The following is a 20,069-nucleotide window of genomic DNA, read 5'->3' as shown; positions in this document are numbered from 1 at the left end:
ATTTATTAAATAAAAACTGTGGGTGTGCAGATAAGTGTGTGTCGCTGTTGAACGTAGACACATGCCAGCAGAGACAAAGGCTGCGAGATAATTTCTGGTGTTACACTAGCTCAGTGTTTTCGGATTATTAGGTGAAATACGGCACAGATATAAAATACATCTTCATTTCACAAATTTTATCAATAGGATGCAATTTCTTTAAATATATAGTTAACGAATGCATTAAATCTAAAAACAAGGATTGTAATTTCAGTTTTGTCTTGGTTCACTGTGGTTAAGCCTCCTTTTCTCAATCTGTTGCGCTTTTCGAAAGACGTTACCGCTCCCAAACCTAAATAATTTCAGTTCGATTTCAGAGAATAAAATCAGGGTCATACTCTCATGTGAACTTTCGGGTAAAAGTAAGTAAAAGGGCGGGATTTCAAATAGTACTAATTTTGTTCCGTTTTCTCATCCGACACTTTGAATTTGATGTCGTTAGTTTCCAAATGTTCTAATGTGTGTGAATTCCTGATGAGGTGTTAGTTTCCAATCAGATTCGAGGCAGCGAGAGATTTACCATTCGCTTATATTTCTCTAGAATCCTGTTCACCAGAAAAGGATTGGATAAACCATTGTCTATTGAAAGTGGTTGGTAGCACAGTCTCGGCACGTCTGTGACCCCAATTATCTTGTGACTCCGAGGGTATCACCCACAAGGATAACAAAAATTACCATGCAAAATATCGATTAGGATGACAATGTGCTCTCTTGTCAGGCATTTGTTCTCTGTACCCCAGTGAACCTCCAACAGTTACCGTGTACGATAGCTGTTTCAGTTAGTTAGGATGACAATTTCGTTTCTCACATTAAGTGCTTGACTCGTATCAAAATGATTTAAAATGAGTCAGTTTATAGCAATCTCAGTAGAGATACGACACGATAGGTTAAAACGTTCCCAACACGTAGACTGATAGGAAGTGCTTTATGTAACTCTGAGATAAATATGACAGCTCCGTTACTAAAGAAGCTGTAAGGTGAGCTGCCGGTTATTGGGCAGTCAGTAGGCAGTGACTTCGGTCACAGACGCAAACATGCGCACTGTGGCGCTACTGCTGGTCGCTGCCCTCTCTGTGGGAGTCGCAGACTCCTCACCGCGCCCCCAGCTTCTCCAGGTACTCTGACCGACGCTTCACGCACTTCATCACTAATTTCTTCACCCTTAGTTCCTTTATACTGCATACTTTGCGCCGTATTGGCACTTGTCTGACTGTATTCGTAACCAGAGTCTTGTTAGTTGTGTATTCGCAACTAGTCAGATGAATGTCCTTTGCACGTTCTCTTTTTGAGTCATCAGTCTTCTTCTGACTGGTTCGATGCGGCCCGCCACGAATTCCCCTCCTCTGCCAACCTCTTCGTCTCACAGTAGCACTTGCACCTATGTCCTTAATTATTTTCTGGATGTAGTCCAATGCTGTATGCCAAATGTCTTGCGAGTCACGTAATTAGAAACACTTTTTGATCAGAAGATTTATTTGATCTGAAAAGAATCGAGCTTACAAAGTCTCTTGCAGAAGGACATAGCATTTAGCAGGGGATATGCTAGTTTGCAGTAAGTGCAACGCGGCATACTAAGAGCGCTCCAAAATCTCTAGCACTATGGGATATCCTTAAGCTAAACTTAAGGTCTTTTTCGGAAACTTTTGGATATCGTCGGTCAGTTAATACCAGATGACGACCCTTTTACGATCGGCTTTGAACTTTTCCAGTGATTCGGAACCGTCACCACTGGTCTGAAATGACATTTTATAGTACAGCTGATGAAATGGTGGTATGACCTACCACCAATCGACCGACGATTACAGCCTAACAGCGGCTAAATGACGTCTCTGTGACATTAATTTGTATATGTCAGCAAGAGGCTACGCTCTGTTCACAAAAGCGGGGAACGTGGAAGGGAGCATTTCGAGTTTACGGTACTGCTTGTCGTTACTAGTCCATAACCAGTCCATTTGAACTCGCTTCCTATAGAGAAAGCGGCATCTGTGTAGAAATCTCAGCGGTCACTTATTGTGGTGCTTACGTGTTGTCTCACTATTTCTCTCTTTTCTTGTTGTTCTTGAGATTTTGATAATAGTGTACATGCTTGATACCACAACGTTTGTATTATCTTACCCTAAAGGATTACAGTAAAGACTATGGTTAACTCACAGAATATTCCAGTTGATGATATTCTTCTCTTTAGATGTATTGCTCGATTAATGCAATGAAGAATTTGAATATTCTGTGGAGATTTTGCTGTGGTATTCAATCCGATTATTGGTTTGATGCAGCTCTCCATGCTATTCTATCCTGTGTAGGCTTCCTCATCTCCGTATAACTGCTGCACACTTTGGTCGAATATTGGTTTCCCTCTAAAAGTTTTGCACACCACACGTCGTTCCAATACCTAATTGTGATTCCTTAATGCCTAACATATGTCTCAACAATCAATCCTTTCTTTTAACCAGGTTGTGGATTTAATTTCTTTTCTTCCCCTATGCGATTCAGTATATCCTCATTATTCGATCTGCCCATCTAATCTACAGTGTTCTTCTATAGCATCACTTTTGAATAGCTTCCATTCCATTTATTGAATTCCCTGTTGACTAACCACGTCTCAAACACGTACGAGGCTATCTCCACACAAATATCTTCCAAAACACTTCCCAACAAATTTTTATTAGATGTTGAGAAATCTCTCTTTTTCTTGCTGTTGTCTGTCTAAATTACGTTGCTCTCCCTATAGGGGTTAGAGAGTTATTTTGCAGCTCAAATACCAGTTTCATCCACTACTCTTAGTTTCTCATTTTCTAATCTACTTCTATAAGCATCATCTGAATCAGTTCGATCACATTTCATTGTCACTGTTTTGACTTCGTTGCTGTTCATCTTATAGCCTCTCATGAAGACCACTCTGTTTAACAGAACTTCCAAGTCCTTCAAGACCTTTTCCGTCTCTTGAAGAATTAGTGTCATGGGCAAACCTCAAAATTTCTTCTCCCTTTCCAAATTCCCCCTCCGTTACCTGCACTCTTTGCGCAATACACAGATTGAATAACATTGCAGCCACTTCTCTTTTCTCCACAGGTCACTTTAATTTCCGTGTAGGCGACGTCTGTTTTTTCCCATAGACGTGCATACACATACAGCCTTGCATATCGTCCAACCATTTCCTGCCTTGTCATTTTCACTTCCTCATAGTGTCATTTCTTAGACCTCTGTATCCCCTTCTGCCAGCTTCATTTGTTGCGTTTTTATTTTTTATCGGTCCGTCAGTTACTTTCAGTATCTCCTGTCTTATCTGATGATTTTTAATGCACCTTGTTATTCCGCCAATTTGATACTCTGCTACCTTCACTGTTCTTCGCCTGTGAAAGTTATACAATCGTCCTATCTTGCATTCCTTTTCCATGTCTCAGTGAACCGTTCCCTAATGTTGCGTTTGACACTCTCAGCAGGTTTTTGTTCTTTCAGTTCTCACGTCCATACCTTAATTTACTAACTTTTTCTATTTCTGCAGCTTTACTCAGCGGTTCATAATTGAAATTGTGCTCGCAGTTTATATCTGTCCCTGTAAATGTACTGAATTTTAAAATCTGATTTGGAAGTTCTTTCTTACCATTATTTTAGCTATCTGAAATCTTCTTGCATCTCTCGGATTCTTCAACATATACGACCTTGTTTCATGGTTATCTAACGAGAGAACGCCTAAATTTATCACGCGGCTTCCCCTTTCATTCTGTTTCTCCTATCCATGCTTTTCTACTACTTATCCTTTTTCTTTTCGTACTATCGAATTCCATTACCTCATACCAGTTACATTCTTCTGTGGTTTACATTTTTAAATAATTTCCTTTACTGTCGTGTATTCTCATAATCCCTTCATCATTTCCAGAGCTAGTAGGCATATAAATTTGTGCTCTTGTAGTGTGTGGTCTTTGTATCTATCTTAGCTACTGTAATGGATTCACTATACTGTTCGTTGCAGCTTACCCAAATTCCTATTTTATTATTCATTGCTAGATCTATTCCTGCATTTTTGCTGCTGGATTGAGTGTTGATAATCCTATACTGACCTGACCAGAAGTGTAGCGTGTATTATGTATTTCATTTTGAATCAGGTGCAGAAGTATTAAACAATACTTTAACCTCCAAAAAATTCATAATGGTAGAAATGAAGTGAAACCCCGCCTTAGGTATTAATAATTCGTGTATCTTATTCTATATTAAGTGTCAGGAATTATCACCACCCTCTGTTTGATCTTCCACATTCTGTCCTGGATCGTAGTCATTCTAATACGCATGTCGAGTGTCGTCTTTAACAAACTTTCACTTTATGTGTTTCTCCATTCATAACGACCACGAAACGATGTAACAGTAATTTTTTTCCAATATTTGAAAGATATAATGTTACTTTTTATAAAAGAAGTTTACTCTGCTGGATATGTGGTAAATTTCCAAGCTCGATTTCTATCAGCCAAATCCCAATGAGATGAAAGTGGAACTTATGGGTTTCCAACAACAAGTGTTTCGGATAGGATTACCTGTTCAGACCAATGCCTCAGAATCAAAGAAAACCTCCAGATAATCTTGGTCGCCAGTGGAGGATTGCAACTATTTTTATTTTGATTCTAGGTCAAACTTCCAGACATAAACAACTTAGAGTTAATATGTGTGTTTGTATGGTCCAACAGAATCAATTCGTTAACAAGGTCGAGGTGCTTTTTTTTTTTTTTTTTTCGAGCATGTCGTTTCGGATGTCGTCCCGTTGTGGAGCTGTTTTCTTTTCAGTTAGACAAGACGCGAACTGAGTTTCGGACACGGGATCTACAGTTTTAAAAGGGTAAGGGATTTCCTTCTCCATAATTTGCCTGAAGACTTAGCGACAGATTCTGGAAACTGTGGTAGCAACGGTATTGAATTCTGCTTTACCTGCGACTGTCCAAGTTAATATGCAGATCTTAACCGTCTCATCAGAATCTTAAGTTACGCTTGCACATTTATGTTGTTGTACATAACGTTCACTCTGTTCCAGAGTTCGTCACACGTGGATCTGTTGCAGGGGGAGGACGTGTTCGTGACGGTGGAGACGGGTGCCCTCAGGGGCGTGGTGGCCACGTCGCTCAACGGCACGCTCTACAACAGGTTCGTCGGCATCCCGTTCGCAACCCCGCCGCTGGGAGACCTCCGCTTCAGGGTGAGTAACCTTGCTGAAATTTAGGGCTCTCTCCGATCGTTTTAGAGTGTGACACCCTGACTAACAAACAACCAGTACCTTAACTGGAGCCGGCCGAAGTGGCCGTGCGGTTAAAGGCGCTGCAGTCTGGAACCGCAAGACCGCTACGGTCGCAGGTTCGAATCCTGCCTCGGGCATGGATGTTTGTGATGTCCTTAGGTTAGTTAGGTTTAACTAGTTCTAAGTTCTAGGGGACTAATGACCTCAGCAGTTGAGTCCCATAGTGCTCAGAGCCATTTGAACCTTAACTGGACTATAACACCGTTTCTCGTGCGTTCACTTAAAAATTCTCTTGTAGATTCTTACACCGATTTTAAAGTGTTCAGCAGCCGGAATGCAAGGGCAAACGTTGAAACGGCATATCGAACCCAGTGAATAGCATTAATTAACTGGTAAGTATCACTCACGTGTTAAGTATGGATAAGTGGTACTGGTGGTACAGCATCCGTACAGTAAGAGAAAGAAGAGTTTCCGCCACCTACAGGCAATGAACTAAGTCAGTGGTGAAAGTTCAAAATTTGTCTGGAGTACCGCCACTCAAACCTAGATGCTACACTTCAGTCGAACAGTGATCTTAACGGTCTCTGTCATCCGGAAATGGTTCTAAACGAACTCAAATATTTAACCTGCCACGCGCAATTAGTGTCCCCATCCATTAGCTCTTCTGCTCGTAGAATTCGCTAAGTATTTATACATATACACACCTCAAAAATTGTTACATCACCCCCGTTCCTAGGACTCCCAAAGACAGACGTTGACTGTGAATATTGTATCACAGACACAGTTCCTTTGACTCTTGCCGGCCAGAGTGGTTCAAAATTGCTCTGAGCACTATGCGACTTAACTTCTGTGGTCATCAGTCGCCTAGAACTTAGAACTAATTAAACCTAACTAACATAAGGACAGCACACACATCCATGCTAGAGGAAGGATTCGAACCTGCAACCGTAGTGGTCCGGCCAGAGTGGCCGAGCGGTTCTAGGCGCTACAGTCTGGAACCGCGCGACCGCTATGGTCGCAGGTTCGAATCCTGCCTCGGGCATGGATGTGTGTGACATCCTTAGGTTAGTTAGGTTTAAGTAGTTCTAAGTTCTAGGGGATTGATGACCTCAGAAGCTAAATCCCATAGTGCTCAGAGCCATTTGAACCTTTGACTCTTCAGAGATGTCACTAAACCTGCCCAAAGATGAAAACAACCACGCATGAGCAGCGCCTATTAGACGCAGGGGGTCCGACACGCGATCAGTTCCAGTCATTACACTAGAAAGGTGGTACGCGGCTCGTGTTGTCTGTAGTTCAACAATGCCTAGACGGTCAACACCGCGGTTCGATAGTGTCCGCATTGTTACTTTGTGCCAGGAAGGGCTCTCAATAAGGGAAATGTCCAGGCGTCTCAGAGTGAACCAAAGCAATGTTCTTCGGACATGGAGGATGTACAGAGAGAGACAGGAACTGTCGATTACATGCCTTCCTCAGGCCGCCCAAGGGCTACTACTGCTGTGGATGACCGCTACATACGCATTATGGCTCGGGGGACCCTTGTCAGCAGCGCCACCATGTTGAAAAATGCTTTTCGTGCAGCCACAGGAGGTCGTGTTACGACTCAAACTGTGCGCAGTAGGCTGCATGATGTGCAACTTCACTCCCGACGTACATGGCGGGGTACATCTTTGCAACCACGACACCATGCAGCCCGGTACAGATGGGCCCAACAACATGCCGGATGGACTGCTCAGGAGTGGCAACACTCTTCACCGATGAGTGTCCCATACGCCTTCAGCCAGACAATCGCCGGAGACGTGTTTGGAGGCAACCCGGTCAGGCTGAACGTGTTAGACACACTGTCCAGCTAGTGCAGCGAGGTGGAGGTTCCTTGTTGTTTTGGGGGGGGGGGGGGGGCATTATGTTGGGCCAACGTATGCCGCTGGTGGTCGTGGAAGGTGCCGTAACGGCTGTACGATATATGAATGTCATCCTCCGATCGATAGTGCAACCATATCGGCAGCATATTAGCCACCCCCCCCCCCCCCTCGCCCCATTGTGCACGTCTTGTGAATGATTTCCTTCAGGATGACGACGTCGCTCGACTAGAGTAGCCAGCATGTTCTCCAGACATGAACTCTATCGAACATACCTGGGATAGATGACTGTTTATGGACGACGAAACCCACCAACCATTCTGAGAGATCTACACTGAATCGCCGTTGAGGAATGGGACAATCTGGGCCAACACAGCCTTGATGAACTTGTCGATAGTATGCCACGACGAATACAGGCATGCATCAATACAAGAGGACGTGCTACTAGGTATTAGAGGTACCAGTGTGTAATGCAATCTGGCCCACTACCTCTGAAGGAGTCGCTGTATGGTGGTACAACATGCAATGTGTGGCTTTCATGAGCAATAAAAAAGGGCTAAAATGATGTTTATGTTGATCTCTATTCCAGTTTTCTGTACAGGTTCCAGAAATCTTGGAACCGAGGTGATGCAAAACTTTTTTAAATGTGTGTATATATACATGAGAGCGAGGACGGCTGTTGGTGCTTCCAACCTGTCTTCACAATATCTTCCAAACACCTGCAGGACTTGCTGGATGTTACGATCAGTGGGGCTAATGGACGGGGACGCTACTTGTGCGTGGCCGGTTGAGAACGTGAGTTTCACGATAAACGTGTGTGGATGACCGAGTCGTTTAAAAAAAAACGTTCTAAGATAAGCGAGCATCTGGGTTCGAATTGCTATTCCGCATAAATTTTCAACCTTAAAGACCGATGTATTTCAATGTCTGTAGGTGGTTGAAGTCCTGATTTTATGTAATATAATCACCTGTTGAGACTTTGCCGCTGTTAACTGCACGCAAATGTTTGGCTTTACAGAAATGACTTTCCAGTTCTGCAGCTCGCAAGATACCGTGTGGTGTGTGGTGCGCAGTACCCGTCACTTTGGGGTTGGTGCACGCGAAAATAGATTGTCAATACACCTCTGTGTACACTAGAATCTTCTTTACATTTTCTCTCGTGATGATTGCATGAGATACATACTTTAATGCATACTTTAATGGGTATAATATGTTCAATGATTCGGATCTGAACGTGGGATATCGTATTTTGAGAGGAAGGCTTGTGGCAATGAACAGCTAGTTTTTTTGTAGCGTTTCGTTTTGAATTTTGTTGAGAATGTTTGTGTCGTTGTGACGCAGCGCGCTTACCTTCGAATATAAGCAGTCCTCTAATGTTGTCGCACCTGAAAATTACAGGCCACTGACTCGCAGAAATGTTGTACAGGTTAGAAAATACCATCTGATGCAACACCGAGAAACTTTCAAGCAGTTATCGTGACAGGAAAGTCTTAAACGTCAAACCAACTTTCGACACGCATTATAAAATATTTTGCTGACTCCTACTTACATAAAGCAAAATGATACTTTTAATAATGTAAGAGAAGTCAAAGTTAGTTCGGAACGGTTTAGTCGTTCAATTTTCCCACGAGCTATTCGAGAGTGGGACGGTCGAGAAGTAGTCTGAACGTGACTCTTTAAACTCTCTGCCTCACACTTAAGTGAGGATTGCAAACTAATCATTTACATGCAGATTTAGACGTCAGTTTCCTCTCTGTCTTCGGTTAACACTGGTAAGGGACCTGAACCGACGAACAGTTTCCTAGAACAAGTCGAACACTTGCGTATTGCAAGTAACCTCCTATGAATCGAGCACTTTGGTTTGGTAAGTAACCTCTTTTGTAGGTGAATTACACATAATTAGGTTTATTCTAACAAATCTGTCTAATAACTGCCGTTCCCTCAGGCCTGCCTTTACTGAAGTGTTATGGCTATGTGCTTATAGGTACTTCACAGTAGTGATTTATTTCTGTGACTGATTACCTAACGACATCTCCTATATTTATCAGTTTACGCCCATGATTTTATGTTTATATATATTCTGTATGTATGTCAGAATGTGAATGTTTCTACGTGTGTGTAATTGTGTTGTGGATGAGTTGCTAGTTTCTTCACCAGGTGCCAATATTAAAACCTAATACTGCAATGCGCATTTACAGTGAGGTGCAAAAGTCATGGGATGCCTCTTAATATAGTGTCCAACCTCGTTTTGCTCGGAGTAGTGCAGCAACTCCATACGCGAAGGACCCAACATGTCGTTGGAGGTCCCCTGCAGAAACATTGAGCCATGCTGCCTCTACAGCCGTCCATTATTGCAAAAGCGTTGCCATTGCAGGATTTTGTATACGAACTGATCTCTCTAATATGTCCCATAAATGTTCGATGGGATTCATGACGGACGATCTGGGTCGCTAAATCATTCGCCCGAACTGTACAGAATGGTCTTCAAACCGATCGCGAACAATTGTGGTCCGATCACATGGCGCACTATCATCCACAAATACTCAGTAGTTGTTTGGAAACATGACGTCCATGAATGGCTGAAAATGGTCTTAGATTAGTCTAATGTAACCATTTCTAGTCAATGATCCATGTAATCGCCCTGTACACCATTATGGAGCTTGCACAGTGCCTCGTCGACAATTTGGGTCTATGATTTCATGGGGTCTGCCACCCTCAAATCCTACCATCTGCTCTTACCACCTGAATTCAGGACTCATCTGAATAGACTAAGATTTTCCAGTCGTGTATACTTGAACCGATATGGTCACGAGCCCAGGAGAGGCTTTCCAGGCTCTTAGCAAAGGCTCTCGAGTCGGTCGTCTGCTGCCATAATCCATTAACGTCAAATTTCACAACACTGTCATAATGGATACGTTCATCGAATATCCCACATTGTTTTCTGCGGTTATTTCACGCAGTGTTACTTGTCTGTTAGCACTGACAGCTGTACGCAAACGCCGCTGCTCTCGGTCATTAACTTAAGGCTGTTGGCCACTGCGTTGTCCTTGGAGAGAGGTTTTTTTTTTTTTTTTGGTCATCAGTCTACTGACTGGTTTCATGCGGCCCGCCACGAATTCCTTTCCTGTGCTAACCTCTTCATCTCAGAGTAGCACTTGCAACCTACGTCCTCAATTATTTGCTTGACGTATTCCAGTCTCTGTCTTCCTCTACAGTTTTTGCCCGCTACAGCTCCCTCTAGTACCATGGAAGTCATTCCCTCATGTCTTAGCAGATGCCCTATCATCCTGTCCCTTCTCCTTATCAGTGTTTTCCACATATTAGTTTCCTCTCCGATTCTGCATAGAACCTCCTCATTTCTTACCTTATCAGTCCACCTAATTTTCAACATTCGTCTGTAGCACCACATCTCAAATGCTTCGATTCTCTTCTGTTCCGGTTTTCCCACAGTCCATGTTTCAGTACCATACAATGCTGTACTCCAGACGTACATTCTCAGAAATTTCTTCCTCAAATTAAGGCCGGTATTTGATATTAGTAGACTTCTCTTGGCCAGAAATGCCTTTTTTGCCATAGCGAGTCTGCTTTTGATGTCCTCCTTGCTCCGTCCGCCATTGGTTATTTTTCTGCCTAGGTAGCAGAATTCCTTAACTTCATTGACTTCGTGACCATCAATCCTGATGTTAAGCTTCTCACTGTTCTCATTTCTACTACTTCTCATTACCTTCGTCTTTCTCCGATTTACTCTCAAACCATACTGTGTACTCATTAGACTGTTCATTCCGTTCAGCAGATCATTTAATTCTTCTTCGCTTTCACTCAGAATAGCAATGTCATCAGCGAATCGTATCATTGATATCCTTTCACCTTGTATTTTAATTCCACTCCTGAACCTTTCTTTTATTTCCATCATTGCTTCCTCGATGTACAGATTGAAGAGTAGGGACGAAAGGCTACAGCCTTGTCTTACACCCTTCTTAAACGAGCACTTCGTTCTTGATCGTCCACTCTTATTATTCCCTCTTGGTTGTTGTACATATTGTATATGACCCGTCTCTCCCTATAGCTTACCCCTACTTTTTTCAGAATCTCGAACAGCTTGCACCATTTTATATTGTCGAACGCTTTTTCCAGGTCGACAAATCCTATGAAAGTGTCTTGATTTTTCTTTAGCCTTGCTTCTATTATTAGCCGTAACGTCAGAATTGCCTCTCTCGTCCCTTTACTTTTCCTAAAGCCAAACTGATCGTCACCTAGCGCAATTTTCTTTTCCATTATTCTGTATATTATTCTTGTAAGCAGCTTCGATGCATGAGCTGTTAAGCTGATTGTGCGATAATTCTCGCACTTGTCAGCTCTTGGATGGATGATGCTTTTCCGAAAGTCAGATGGTATGTCGCCAGACTCATATATTCTACACACTAACGTGAATAGTCGTTTTGTTGCCACTTCCACCAATGATTTTAGAAATACTGATGGAATATTATCTATCCCTTCTGCTTTATTTGACCGTAAGTCCTCCAAAGCTCTTTTAAATTCCGATTCTAATACTGGATCCCCTATCTCTTCTAAATCGACTCCTGTTTCTTCTTCTATCACATCAGACAAATCTTCACCCTCATAGATGCTTTCAATGTATTCTTTCCACCTATCTGCTCTCTCCTCTGCATTTAACAGTGGAATTCCCGTTGCACTCTTAATGTTACCACCGTTGCTTTTAATGTCACCAAAGGTGGTTTTGACTTTCCTGTATGCTGAGTCTGTCCTTCCGACAATCATATCTTTTTCGATGTCTTCACATTTTCCCTGCAGCCATTTTGTCTTAGCTTCCCTGCATTTTCTATTTATTTCATTCCTCAGCGACTTGTATTTCTGTATTCCTGATTTTCCCGGAACATGTTTGTACTTCCTCCTTTCATCAATCAACTGAAGTATTTCTTCTGCTACCCATGGTTTCTTCACAGCTACCTTCTTTGTACCTACGTTTTCCTTCCCAACTTCTGTGATGGCCCTTTTTGGAGATGTCCATTCCTCTTCAACTGTACTGCCTACTGCGCTATTCCTTATTGCTGTATCTATAGCGTTAGAGAACTTCAAACGTATCTCGTCATTCCTTAGTACTTCCGTATCCCACTTCTTTGCGTATTGATTCTTCCTGACTAATGTCTTGAACTTTAGCCTACTCTTCATCACTACCATATTTTGATCTGAGTCTGTATCTGCTCCTGGGTACGCCTTACAGTCCAGTATCTGATTTCGGAATCTCTGTCTGACCATGATGTAATCTAATTGAAATCTTCCCGTATCTCCCGGCCTTTTCCAAGTACACCTCCTCCTCTTGTGATTCTTGAACAGGATATTCGCTATTACTAGCTGAAACTTGTTACAGAACTCAATTAGTCTTTCTCCTCTTTCATTCCTTGTCCCAAGCCCATATTCTTCTGTAACCTTTTCTTCTACTCCTTCCCCTACAACTGCATTCCAGTCGCCCATGACTATTAGATTTTCGTCCCCCTTTACATACTGCATTACCCTTTAAATATCCTCATACACTTTCTCTATCTGTTCATCTTCAGCTTGCGACGTCGGCATGTATACCTGAACTATCGTTGTTGGTGTTGGTCTGCTGTCGATTCTGATTAGAACAACCCGGTCACTGAACTGTTCACAGTAACACACCCTCTGCCCTACCTTCCTATTCGTAACGAATCCTACGCCTGTTATACCATTTTCTGCTGCTGTTGATATTACCCGATACTCATCTGATCAGAAATCCTTGTCTTCCTTCCACTTCACTTCACTGACCCCTACTATATCTAGATTGAGCCTTTGCATTTCACTTTTCAGATTTTCTAGTTTCCCTACCACGTTCAAGCTTCTGACATTCCACGCCCCGACTCGTAGAACGTTATCCTTTCGTTGATTATTCAATCTTTTTCTCATGGTAACTTCCCCCTTGGCAGTCCCCTCCCGGAGATCCGAATGGGGGACTATTCCGGAATCTTTTGCCAATGGAGAGATCATCATGACACTTCTTCAATTACAGGGCACATGTCCTGTGGATACACGTTACGTGTCTTTAATGCAGTGGTTTCCATTGCCTTCTGCATCCTCATGTCGTTGATCATTGCTGATTCTTCCGCCTTTAGGGGCAATTTCCCACCCCTAGGACAAGAGAGTGCCCTGAACCTCTATCCGCTCCTCCGCCCTCTTTGACAAGGCCGTTGGCAGAATGAGGCTGACTTCTTATGCCGGAAGTCTTCGGCCGCCAATGCTGATTGGAGAGAGGTAATGCCTGAAATTTGGTACTGTAGGCACACTATTGGCCTTGTGGATATAAGAGTATTGAATTTCGAAACTGAATGTCCCATGCGTATAGCTCCAACTATCATTTCGGGAGGACGACGGTTCAATCCCGCGTCTGGCTATCCTGATTTAGGTTTTCCGTGATTTCCCTAAATCGCTCCAGGCAAATGCCGCGATGGTTACTTTGAAAGGGCACGGCCGACTTCCTTCCCCGTCCTTCCCTAATTCGATGAGACCGATGATCTCGCTGTTTGGTCTCTTCCCCCAAACAATCCAATCCAATCCAACTATCATTCAGATTTCAAAGTCTGTTAATCCCTGACGTGCGGCCGTAATCACGTGGTAAACTTTTTCATATATATATATTTTTTTCATCAGTCTTCTGACCTGTATGCAGCCCGCCACAAATTCCTCTCCTGTGCAAAACTCTTCACCTCGGAGTAGCACTTGCAGGCAACGCCCTCAGTTATTTGCTGAATGTACTCCAATCTCTGTCCTCGTCTACAGTTTTTGCTCCCTGTAGCTCCCTCAAATATCTTGGGAGCAATTCCCTGATGTCTTAACAGATGTCGTATCATCGTTTCCCTTCTCCTTGTCAGTGTTTACCACATATTGCTTTCTTCTTCGATTCCCCGCAGAACCTCCTCATTCCTAACCTTACCAGTCCACCTCATCTCCAACATTCGTGTGTAGCATGTTTTCACATGAATCACCTGAGAGCAAATGACAGCTCCGCTAATGCACTGCCGTTCCATAACTCGTGTACGCGATACTACCGCCATCTGTATATGTGCATATCGCTATCTCGTGACTTGTCACCTCACTGTATTCCTCTCTGTATTCAAATGCCTCTGCTACGAAAATCCTCAGATGGCTAAATACGGTGTCCGTCAGGACGTGGTGTAGTAAAAAATGTATGTAAAAATGTTAGTGTAAATAAAAGGAAGACATTTTTATGTGACAAAAATGTCACATGGGCACCGCAATGGGTCCATAAAGACTCTGAAGCCAATGTTGTTCAGAAACTGTTCGAATCTCCGTGTGATGATTATTGTTCTCAAAATGTTGCTGGATATGTTGTCCATTTACATTGAAGCCGAACTGACATCTGGTTGCTACTGCCTGTCGAATACTTTGCGTTAATATAACGGACGACATCTCTTACTACTCTAGAAAAATGTTCATCACACGATTGTCTGAACACCGCCTCTCAACAGCACTAGCGTCAAAACAATCACGGATTCATAGTGGAGAAACGGTATACTTGTGACATTTCTGTCACATGAAAAAGTGTCTCCAAAACATTCTAAATTTATTTACAGTTTTTACATCCAATATATCCGCAACTTCAGCTTCTGACCACACCTTTTCACGAACGCTTCCGCAAGGATATACTTTTTTTTTCTTTAATGACGTCCCTCCCCCCGCTTCCCCGCGAACCACCCCCCCCCCCCCGCTCCCCGCCCGCCCACCCAACCCGCGCCTCCCACTCAGTTCATCATGGACGTTACGCTGGTGGGGTGTGTCTTACGCGCATCAACGACACAGCCGTACCGTTGGTGCAATCACAACGGTGGGAAATGTGTTGAGAGGCCAGACAACCGTGAGATTCCTGAAGAGGCGCAGCAGTCTTTTCAGTAGTTGCAAGGTAACAGTCTCGATGAGTGACTTACATGGCCTTACAAAATCAACCAGCGGCTCTAAGCACGGGGAAAAACTACACACGTTATTTTTTCCAAGAGCTTACGGCTCGATATACACTTAAATTATGATGGTATCCTGCTAAATAAACTAATCCAAAAGTAAAATAGTTCCCTGTTCCGATCACCGGGTGGAGACTATTCAGGAGAATGTCATCATCATAAAAAACATAACTGACAGTCTATAGTTCGCAGCGTGGGAAGTTAGATCCATCAATCGGTATGGTAAGTTACAAGATTTAAACAGAGAAATGTATTGGTTGAAATTAGGTGTGGTAGGGTTTAGTGAAGTTCGGTGGCAAAAAGAATATCACCACTGGTCAGGTGAGTATGGGGCTACGAAGACTAAATTATGGTTACTGCAGGAGTAGGTCTAATAATGAATAAGAAAATGTTAATGCAGGTAACCTACTATGTGCAGAATAGTGAACGCATTTGGAAATCGATAGTAAGAAAAGGAAGAGAAGAAAAATAATAGAACACTATGAAATGAGGAAAAGAATGAAAGAGGAAGCCAACGGCAGATTTTTGCACAGAATATAATTTAATCATCGTTAATCATCTGTGTAAGAACCATAAAAGAAGGTTGTATACGCAGAAGAAACATGGGGTGACCGAAAGATTTCAGACTGATTATATAACTAAAAGACAGAGGTTTTGGAACCAGATTTTAAATTGTACGACATTTCCAGATGCAGTTATGGACTCTGGTCACAGTTTATAGGCAATGAACTGTAGACTAAAACTAAAGAAACTCCCGAAACGTATGAAATTATTAGATGGGACCTGGATAAGTTGAAAGATCCAGATATTGTCGAGAGGTTCAGAGAAAGCAGCTATCGGCCCCAGTTCTCGGCTGATACAGATCTACAGAGCGGAAAGTTAACTGATTGACTTTTCCTGTGTTTTCTTTGTAATATAGTTCTTAAATTTCATGAGTGTTTTTCTGTTTAGGAGGTTTAATCACATGTTTTTGTGAGGCTAAATTCATGAAGTCTGTAGCGCAGTAGTTACTCATCGAACAGCCATCTACATAGCTCATTAACGCTTCAGCGTCCGTTGGTGACAAATCAGGTGGGTACAAAGTTGCATATCTGAATTCCGTCTTCTTTTATAGTTTAATTCCTCATTTAGTCAAGATGGTAAGGAGGTTTGCATGCTGTGTGCTGACGCAGGAGGAGCTAGCAGCGATTCGCGAACATCTCTATGCGCTTTTGGCTACGGTCAGCCCCTAGGCGTTGCGTCCTCGGTGTGTGGCGGCGGCGGAGAATCTGGCGCGTCACATAGGACACCTCGGGTGACGCCTGTTTTTCCCATGGTCTCCGCTGTCGAGGCACTTCCTACTGTATCCCAGGTGGTCGATCAGTCTGCAGGGTGAGTGGCGGGTGGTAATGCGTTCACGTCTCTCGAAACAGGGGGCCTATGTGGTCACTGCTTTGGTAGGGTCCGAGTAGACACAAGGAGGGAGTGGTTTACTAGTTATCGGGAACTCCAATGTTATGCACACTATGGAGCCACTTAGACAGACAGCGTTCAGGATTCGAAAGAAAGTCCACGTGCACTCGTTACGTCTGCCATTGCTGACACATCAGAAGGGCAGAAAGTTGCATATCTGTCATACTGTCTGCTATTACAGATTAGTTCCTCATTTAGCCTAACTAAGATGGTTAGGTTGTGTGCAGGCTGTGTGCAAACGCAGGGGGAGCCGGTAATTCTTTGTGAACAGACGAACGCGTTTTTGGCTGCAGCCACCTTCAGGCTGCTGCCTCAGGGCGTAGCGGTGGCCGAGAATCTGGTGTGTCCCATATGACATCTTAGGGGTCGCTTTTGTTGCACAGGAGCTCTGCTGCCGAGGCACTTCCTAATGCACCCAACTCAATGAGTGGCGGGTAGTAACAATTTTGCGTTGCTCGAGGCGGAGGACCAATGTGGAGGAGACTGGCCATCTGGTCTCGCCTATTCACCCTGTGAGTGGACATGTAGTCGCTGCTTCAGGAGGAACCGATCAGAGACACAGGGGTGGGGTGGGGGAGGGGGCGGTGGCTTATAGATATCGGGAGCTCCAAAGCTAGTCGTGTTATGGAGCCCCTTAGACAGATAGATTTCAGGGCTGGCAAGGAGGCCAATGTGCACTCGGTATGTCTGCTGGAGGACCTCAACCGAGATGTGGAGGTGACCCTACCTGGAGCTAACGAGCGTGCAGGTTCCAGTCGTCTACAGGTTGTGATTCATGTCGACACCAACGACGACTGTCGCATGGGTTCTGAGGCCATCTTATGTTTACACAGGCGGCCGGAGGGCGTGGTGAAGACAGCAGCCTAGCGTGTGAGGTGCAAGCAGACAAGCAGGGCATGATTTGCAGCATTGTTCCCAGAGTTGATCGGAGTCCTTTGGTTTGGAGCCGAGTGAAGGGTCTCAGCCAAAGGCTACGAAGATTGTGTGATGTTCTTGGCTGCAGATTTTTGGACCTGCGTTAACGGGTGGGGTTTGTAGGACTCCTCTTGATATGTCAAGGGTGCACTACACGAAGGAAGCAGCTACTTCCTTAGCAGAGAATTTTTGAAATCCATATAGGTGTCTTTAAGGCTAGACGGTAGATTGAGGTACTCTGATGAACACTCATTAGTCGATAGGCACCAAGGGAAGTCAGACCGCGTTCAGAGTAAAGACGTTTCGACTGTCAAAATTTTTTCAATAAACTGGCGACGCATTCGTAACAAAGTTCGCGAATTTACTGCCCTCCAGGAATTATTCTTGGGTCCGAGAGCTGGATGAAACCCGAATTTGAAACTTATGAGATATTTAACGAGTCATGGAAAGTACATCTGAAGACCACAGTAAGGGGAATGCAGGTGACAGTAATATTGTGTCTCTTGACATCGAAATGGAGTTCGATACTGAAGTTATCCGGTCGAGTGTAACAGGTGCAGGTGAAAACAAGTTAAATGTTAGATTTTTTAACGGCCACCCGATCCCGCTGTAACAGTTCTAGAGCCAATCAAAGGAAGTCTATGGTCAGTACTGCGTAAATATCCAGATCATACAGTACTAGTGGCAGGTGCCTTTAAGCGAACAAGTATGGTCTGGGATTTGTATGGGTTCAGTTTAGGGGGTACAGACAGAGTCGAGCGAAATACTTTTGAACGCGTCTTTTTAAAACTGTCGTGAGCAACTAGCTCGGAAGCACAAACGTAATGGAAATATCTTAGATCTTGTAGCTACAAACAGGCCACATATTATCGACAATGTCGGTATAGAAAAAGGGATTAGCAGTCTGGGTATCATTATAGCAACTATATTAAGAAGGCTAGGGGAGGTTTTCTGGTAGATATGGCAGATAATCAGTTGTTATCATCTCACGTGACATTGAATTGACGTCACTTAGTTCCATTAAGATGGACGTATAGGAATTATGGGCAATGTTCAAGCAGATTGTTAGCTTTGACCTGTAGCCAGATATGTGAATAAGGGATGGAAAAGACCTAACATGGTGTACTAACGAAATTAGGAAGATGCAAGGAAGCACAGGCTGTGCACTCTCGGTTAAAAGAGAACGCACAAATGACGAGAAGCAAATGTTAATAGAGATTCATGCGTCTTTGAAAAGATCTATGCATTAAACACACAACTACTACCATCTCCACACATCTGTAAAAGATCTAGCAGAGAACCCGAGAAAATTCTGGTCCTACATAACGTCGCTAAGTAGGTCTAAGGCTTCCATTCAGTCCCTTGTTGACCAACCTGGTGTGGCAGTTGAAGACAACAAAAGGAAAGTCGAAATTTGAAATTTCTCATTCAAGAGCTCATTCACGCTGGAGAATAGTTCAAACGTTCTGTCATTTGACCATCCGACAGACTCCCGTATGGACGACTTACTAATAAGCATCCTTGGCGTAGGAAACAACTGAAAGATCGGAAAGCGAATTAGTAACTAGGATCGCTTGGAATCCCAACTCGGTTTTAGAGAGAGTACTCTGTGGCACTTGTCCCTTAACTAGCTTGCATTTATCTCAAATCTCTCGCCCAGCATAAAACCACAAGTGACAGGAAAAAAGCACGGGTGACTCCATTAGGTAAGAAGGGTAAAAGAACGGACCCGAAAATTACAAACCAATATCCCTAACTTCGGTTTGCTGCAGAGTCCTTGAACAAATTCTCTGTTCGAATATAATTAATTTTCTTGAGAATAAGAAGCTTACGTCCACGAATCAGCAAGGTTTTAAAAAGCATCGCTCGTGCGAAACTCAGCTTGCCCTTTTCTCACATCTTAGACTGCCAAGTATGGATGAAAGGCAACAGTGCAAAATTCCGTATTTCTAGATTTCCGGAAATCATTTTACACGGTGCCCCATTGCAGGCTGTTAACAAAGCTACGAGGATATGGAATAGGTTCACACATAGGTAAGTGGCTCGAAGACTTTTAAAGTAATAGAACCCAGTATGTTGTCCTTGACGGAGAGTGTTCATCATAGACAAGGGTACCGTCAGAAGTGCCCCATGGCCAGCAATCTTCGGTTGTCTGCTGATGATGCTGTGGTCTATGGTAAGGTGTCGAAGTTGAGTGACCGTAGGAAGGTACAAGACGACTTGGACAATATTTCTAGATGGTGTGATTAATGGCAGCTAGATGTAAATGTGAAAAAATGTATGTTAAGGGGGATGAATAAAAAAAAAACAAATCTGTTTTCGGATACAGCATTACTAGTGCACTGCTTGGCACGGTCACGTCGTTCAAATATCTGGACGCAACTTTGCAAAGTGATATAAAATGAAACGATCATGTGAGGAGTGTGGTGGGGAAGGCGAATGGTTGACTCCGGTCTCCTGGGAGAATTTTAGGAAAGTATGGTTCAATTATAAAGGAGACTGCACTAGGTCGGTGGTGTGACCTGGTCTTGAGAACTGCTCGAGAGTTTGGGATCCGTACCAGGTCGGATAGAAGGA

At 43.5% G+C, this 20,069-nt stretch overlaps 1 protein-coding gene across 2 annotated transcripts in view; it reads left to right on the top strand.

Moving 5' to 3' along the window:
- Positions 1–997: 997 nt before the first annotated feature.
- LOC126199265 (juvenile hormone esterase-like) overlaps positions 998–20,069 on the top strand; it is an 89,219-nt gene continuing 70,147 nt past the window's right edge. Inside the window, exons 1-2 of one of the 2 annotated variants that reach the window (XM_049936071.1) lie at positions 998–1,154; positions 5,084–5,218. In XM_049936071.1, coding sequence (XP_049792028.1) covers positions 1,074–1,154; positions 5,084–5,218 — 216 coding nt within the window. In that variant the 5' untranslated portion in view covers positions 998–1,073. Of the gene's footprint in view, positions 1,155–5,056; positions 5,219–20,069 lie in introns of both variants that reach the window. The other variant, XM_049936070.1, reaches the window with a different exon arrangement.

Source organism: Schistocerca nitens, chromosome 8, assembly GCF_023898315.1.
Source record: "Schistocerca nitens isolate TAMUIC-IGC-003100 chromosome 8, iqSchNite1.1, whole genome shotgun sequence".
Classification (NCBI taxonomy): domain Eukaryota; kingdom Metazoa; phylum Arthropoda; class Insecta; order Orthoptera; family Acrididae; genus Schistocerca; species Schistocerca nitens.
This window is presented reverse-complemented; position numbering and strand designations above follow the sequence as displayed.